The sequence below is a fragment of the Mus caroli genome, chromosome 16, assembly GCF_900094665.2.
Source record: "Mus caroli chromosome 16, CAROLI_EIJ_v1.1, whole genome shotgun sequence".
Taxonomy (NCBI): domain Eukaryota; kingdom Metazoa; phylum Chordata; class Mammalia; order Rodentia; family Muridae; genus Mus; species Mus caroli.
In genome coordinates, this window is record NC_034585.1 from 83,510,956 (window position 1) to 83,516,862 (window position 5,907).

Sequence of the window (5,907 nt, forward strand, 5' to 3'; positions counted from 1 at the left end):
TCAGGGAGCAATATAGAAGAGAGGCGGCAATAGTGGTAAAGCCTGAATATAGGTGCACTTTCTATAAAGAACTACCTTGACACATAACACAGCCAATGTAGTCATGATCTCACATGAACAGGGGTTTGTAATGGGCCTGCGCAGGACAGAAATAATCAACAGTCAAGTGTAAATTCTGGAGGGACAGGGGTCATTTGTCCCCCCTTGCTGAACTCTAATCCTAACCACAATGCAACATAACTCATATCAACACACTTTAAACAGAGTTTGTTTTGTTAACATTATTTTTCTGCATTTTTAAGATGTTCTTAATATCACTAACCAATGACTTGGTGGCACAAGTGAAATAGATATTTTAAAGCAGGTACATATTAAGATAAGCAGTTGTGTGTAACGATGAAATATAAATATGAATAATGTGAGAAAATCACAGAATCAGGAAAAATCGCTTAGGGATTAAAGGGACATGTATTTAAACCTGGCAAGATGAGTGTAAACACTATTACATGATGAAGAAACAGAACCACCCTTCTCAAGTTTTCTTCTGACTCCCATGTGTGCTCTGGCACATGGACACACTCATACACACACACACACACACACACACAGGATAAATAAGTAAATGAAATAGCAAATGTTGTCGTTTATGAGGTTAAATAAATTTATTAGGAAAATGCAGAAAAATCAAAATATGAGATGCTTGTTATCTTATTGAGAGACCTAGAGAGGTACACAGGATGATATCTAAACAATATTTATTCTCAGGAGTAAAATTCAGAGAACCAAAACCCACAGGTCTTATATTTGCAGGTCATTAAAGGGCATATCTTCAACAAGGTCACATCATAAACTCGCGATGTAAGAGCCTATAAGAAGGAAGTTCAGAAAACATGGAGTTCAGAATTGGAGATTTCTGAGCTCACGTTCAAGGAGGTGAGAGTCTTCCATGGTGTCCTCAGTAGTAGTAGCCAAATCCAGAGCCATAGCCAGAGCCACATCCATAGCCACAGCCATAGAGAGAGCCTGAGCCATAGCCACAGCCATAGCCATAGCCACAGCCCANTCCACGGTAGCCACAGCCATAGTAGGAGCCATAGCCACAGCCCAGGCCTCCATAGCCATAGCCCAGGCCTCCATAGCCACANCAGCCATAGCCTCTGCCGCCATAGTAGTTTCCGTAGTAGCCACACATGGTGCTGNTTGTTGAGGTTGTTCTTGAGTAGAGAGGAGAGTAGGTGACTTGAGTCTGTATACTGCTGCCTGAGTGGAGACCTTTTATACTGTCTCACTGAGGGTGTAACCCACCATGTGCTCATGTCCCTAGCAAGTGTTATGACTAATTTAATTGTTTTGTTGTTTTTAAATCGCGATAATATGTCTGAGTCATTAAAGAGGCTTGGTATTTGGCCTTTGAGGTTTTTCTTGTTCGTACTTTATTCACTATTTATTTTTTAATAAATTGAATGAAATAGAGTTACCTCCATGTACTTCTTCAAACCACTCCCTTGACCTCCTAAACTTTCACGTTCAAAACGTATTCCTTTGTTGCGTGTATTTATTTATTTATTTAAGTTCTTTCATACACACACACACATACAACATGCTGAAACACGCTGATTCTGCTTTTGTTGTTTGTATATGGTTTGATGGCTGATTACTCTGCATTGGACAACCAATAAGCAGGCTCATCTTTAGGAAAGGCTAATTTTCTGTCCCTCAGCAGTTATTAGTTATTAGTTGCCTATAGGTTTGTTTGTATTTTTCCCTAGAAATGAGACCTTTCCCCAAAACTTTCCCCTCAATACTTACATGCCTATTGAAATTGGTACTGTATACAAAACAGAATATTGAAACCAATGCCATGAACTGAAAAGAGGAACAACAGCAGCCAAAAATGTCTAGGAAAAAAAAACAGACACACAAAGTTATAATTTAATAAAAACCAAATCACAATCCAATAATAACCAACTAAAGAGATAGGTTAGTAGGATGGGTTAAGAAACAAAACCCATCTGAAGGCTGTCTGTATGAAACTCATATTAGCTTGAAGATAGATATCACTCTAAAGTGAAAGAATAACTAAAAGTATTCCAGGTGAATGAGATTAGAAATCAAGCATATATTGCCATCCTAAGATCTGCCAAAATAAACTGCAAATGAAAACTACTTAGAAGAGACAAAGGCACTTCATTCTAAAAAGGGAGCAATTAAAAGAAAAGTATCAAAATACTAAACATTTATACACCAAATTGGAGACAACTCAATTTCATAAAAGAAATCATATTAGTAGACACAGATTAACACAATCACCATATAGTAAGTGATTTCAACAACCTACTTCCTTAAATAAGTAGGCCACGTGGACACCACATAAACAAAGAAAACTCAGAATCAAATGTTATTTTGCATCAAATAAATTAATAAATAGCTGCACAATTCTCCATCCACTTGCCAAAGAATGCAAATTCTATTCAACAGCACATAGAAGCCAATTTGAACAAATACAGAAAGGTTTAAATAACTCCATGTATCCCACATCACTTTCATGCAAGAAACTTAAAATTACCAGCAGACAAACTCTAGGAATCAAACATCAACACAGAAATTAATAAAATCGGGAAAAAGATAACGATAGAAAGGGTCAATGAATCTAAGAGCTGTTCCTTAAATACTTTGTTCTCTGACAGTTTTATGTTCATTTACAAGGGATTCTGTTTCTGTTACCACCCACCCTTGCTTACAACTCAGCAAAGATAAGTGATTTTCAAAAAAATTCTCTTTCACTCTCATATCTCTTTGATTTGTGACCCTGAGTGTTTAATAAAGGCCAGGTATCTGCTGCTCATATGTATAGAGACGCACACTTGAGTATGGATTTACCATTGCCTAAGCTGATATAAACAGTAACTCAGTATCCTCTATGAGCCTTAGCTGCTAATAGGTCCCCAGATTGGGTCCCATGAGCCCTGTTGCTATCTGCAACTAATATTGACAGTCCCAAATATCTGCACTTTTATGAATAATGGAGGTTGCTGTGGGTTTGTGAGTGCAGTGGGTATGTTATGCCTGCAAGACAGCTCACCGTCTTCCCCTGTTATACCTACAAAATAGTTGTAAAGACCATGAATCTGGATGTGTGGGTTTGTGAAGTTTATAGCAGAATGAGAGTGGTACAATACCGAATTTCACTCTCCTGATGCGACTGATAATTTTGTTATTGATATACATTTACATGCTCATATTCTGATTATATATTATGCATAGACATCACACACACACACACACGTAAAAGACTACATCCTGAACAGTTTCCCCTCCTTCCTATGAGTCTCTACATAATTTTCTCTATTCCACTACTCCCTCTTTCCTTCCACTTCAGAAAAGAGCAGAAAGAGTCTCAAGGGCAGGCAAAAGAATCAGAAAAACACTGGCTCCCACTTTTAGGCATCTCACAAAAACATCAGTGAGAAGTGACAAATACACCCACCTAATCCTTCTTCAAACTAGACTTTTAAACTTCTAATAATTATCCTATATATATCAAAGCCATACTAGTTTTAATTATAGGTCTTTTGACCCCTCAAGAATATCCATTTTTAAAAGAATATTTCAGTGAAATGGCAATTCTTTTGCATTGTGACTTTTCTTTTCTCTTGATCTAAGTGAAATCTGTCCTCCAGAGCTAGATATCTATCATAATATGATTTATATTATATAATATATTTTATATTGGCATTATAGTATATCATTTCAATGATATACTAAATTAAATATAATATGTATAATTATATATAAAATATCAAAATATTATCGTATGTAAAATGTTTTTATATATCATGCATTATATATATGAGTATATTAAAGTCCAATTCATGTTTGAGATTCATACTATTGATAATGTAACTAATCAAAACTCCAATAGACTAAGGTCTATCTATGCAAAATGAAATCTCCCTTTGAAGATTAAGAAAAATAACTTATGTGATGAAGTCTCATTTCTCGATTTTTTGCAAATTATTATTTATTACTATTAATTAACCATACTTTATTTAAACATTAGAATATATCCTTCATTAAATATATGTGGAAATGCAATATTGTACATCCATTCGCTTTGATTTTTGATATAGTAGTCATATTTCTGTCATTCCAGTAATAGTTCATAGTAATTATTATTTTAACATGTCCTTTCAGATATTCTGGGGTGAAATTCAGAGATTAGAATTTAAAGATAGTTTACATTATAATTAAGAGAGTTCAGGTATTAACCAGACTCTGTATTTTAATCCTGTTTCCTGGCAATCATCAGAATGTGAGAACAGATTTTTTTTTTAATTATTTAGTTTGTTTTGCCAAGTGTACATTTCCAGTGACTCAAAAGAATAGAAGTAAAAATATTTACTGCTTATGACTAAACCAAACATATTAGTCTACTAATTCATCTACTGCATGTTTTGAACATTGTTTTTATGTGTGTTCCTTGGTAGGAGCTTTTTTACTAGATAGATATATGCTACATCCTACTCACTTTTGGCTGGTTGAAATATTTGAAATAGAAAACATATTTACACTTTACTCCTCTTGGGTGAATTTGCTTCCTTTTGTTCTAGAGCTTTTAGGTATGTTGCCAAGCTGCTAGTGTGTGCTCTCTCTAGTTTCTTTTTGGAGGCACTCAGAGCTATGTATTTTCGTCTTAGAAATGCTTCCATTGTGTCCCATAAGTTTGGGTATGTTGTGGCTTCATTTTCATTAAACTCTAAAAAGTCTTTTATTTCTTTCTTTATTCCTTCCTTGACCAAGGTATCATTGAGAAGAATGTTATTCAGTTTCCAACGTGAATGTTGGCTTTCTACAAAGTTTGGAACTGAGATGAAAGGATGGACCATCTACAGACTGACATACCCAGGGATCCATCCCATAATCAGGCTCCAAATGCTGACACCATTGCATATACTAGCAAGATTTTGTTGAAAGGACCCTGATATAGCTGTCTCTTGTGAGGCTAAGCCTGTGCCTGGCAAATACAGAAGTGGATGCTTACAGTCAGCTATTGGATGGATCACAGGGTCCCCAGTGGATGAGCTAGAGAAAGTACCCAAGGACCTAAAGGGATCTCCAACCCTATAGGTGGAACAACAATATGAACTAACCAGTACCCCCAAGAGCTCATGTCTCTAGCTGCATATGTATCAGAANATGGCCTAGTTGGCCATCAGTGGAAAGAGAGGCCCATTGGTCTTGCAAACTTTATATGCCTCAGTACAGGGGAACGCCAGGGCCAAGAAGTGGGAGTGGGTGGGTAGGGGAGTGGGGGGGGGCGCATGGGGGAGACTTTTGGCATAGCATTGGAAATGTAAATGAAGAAAATACTTAATTTAAAAAAAGAAAACATATTCACTTATTCAAAGCCAGATTTTCATTCTTTTTTAAAAAAAATGAAAATAGATTATTCTCTCATACAATACATGCCAACCACAGTTTGCTCTCCTTTCACTCCCAGCTCCCTTCTACCTCCCCTTTCCTGCAGATCCACTCCCTGTGTATCCTCTTGAAAAAGGAGAAGGCCCCCAAGAGAGGACAGCCAAACAGGACTAAACAATATACATAAAGACAAAGCAAAAGCCCTCATACTGAAGCTAGACAATAGAGTTTCAATAGCAAGCAAAAGAATCAGAGACATGTCTGCTTTTACTGTTAGAAGTTGCACAAAAACAACAAGCTAATCACCATAGCATTTACACATAGGACTTGATGCAGACACTTGTAGGCTGTGTGCTTGGTAATTCAGTCGCTGTGACCCCATGTGCCATGTGATCCTGCTTAGTTGATTAGATTGGCCATGTTCTCTTTGTGTTCTCTATCTTTTCTGATTCCTACAGTCGTTCTTCTCCCACTTGCAAGGGATTT

At 36.6% G+C, this 5,907-nt stretch overlaps 1 protein-coding gene across 1 annotated transcript; it reads right to left on the reverse strand.

Moving 5' to 3' along the window:
* Positions 1-637: 637 nt before the first annotated feature.
* Positions 638-1,242, reverse strand: LOC110311156 (keratin-associated protein 6-5-like). Its single transcript, XM_021184394.1, has one exon. It carries the CDS (start codon positions 1,190-1,192, stop codon positions 956-958), a length of 237 nt encoding a protein of 78 aa, XP_021040053.1. The 5' UTR covers positions 1,193-1,242; the 3' UTR covers positions 638-955.
* Between the last annotated feature and the right edge of the window lie 4,665 nt (positions 1,243-5,907).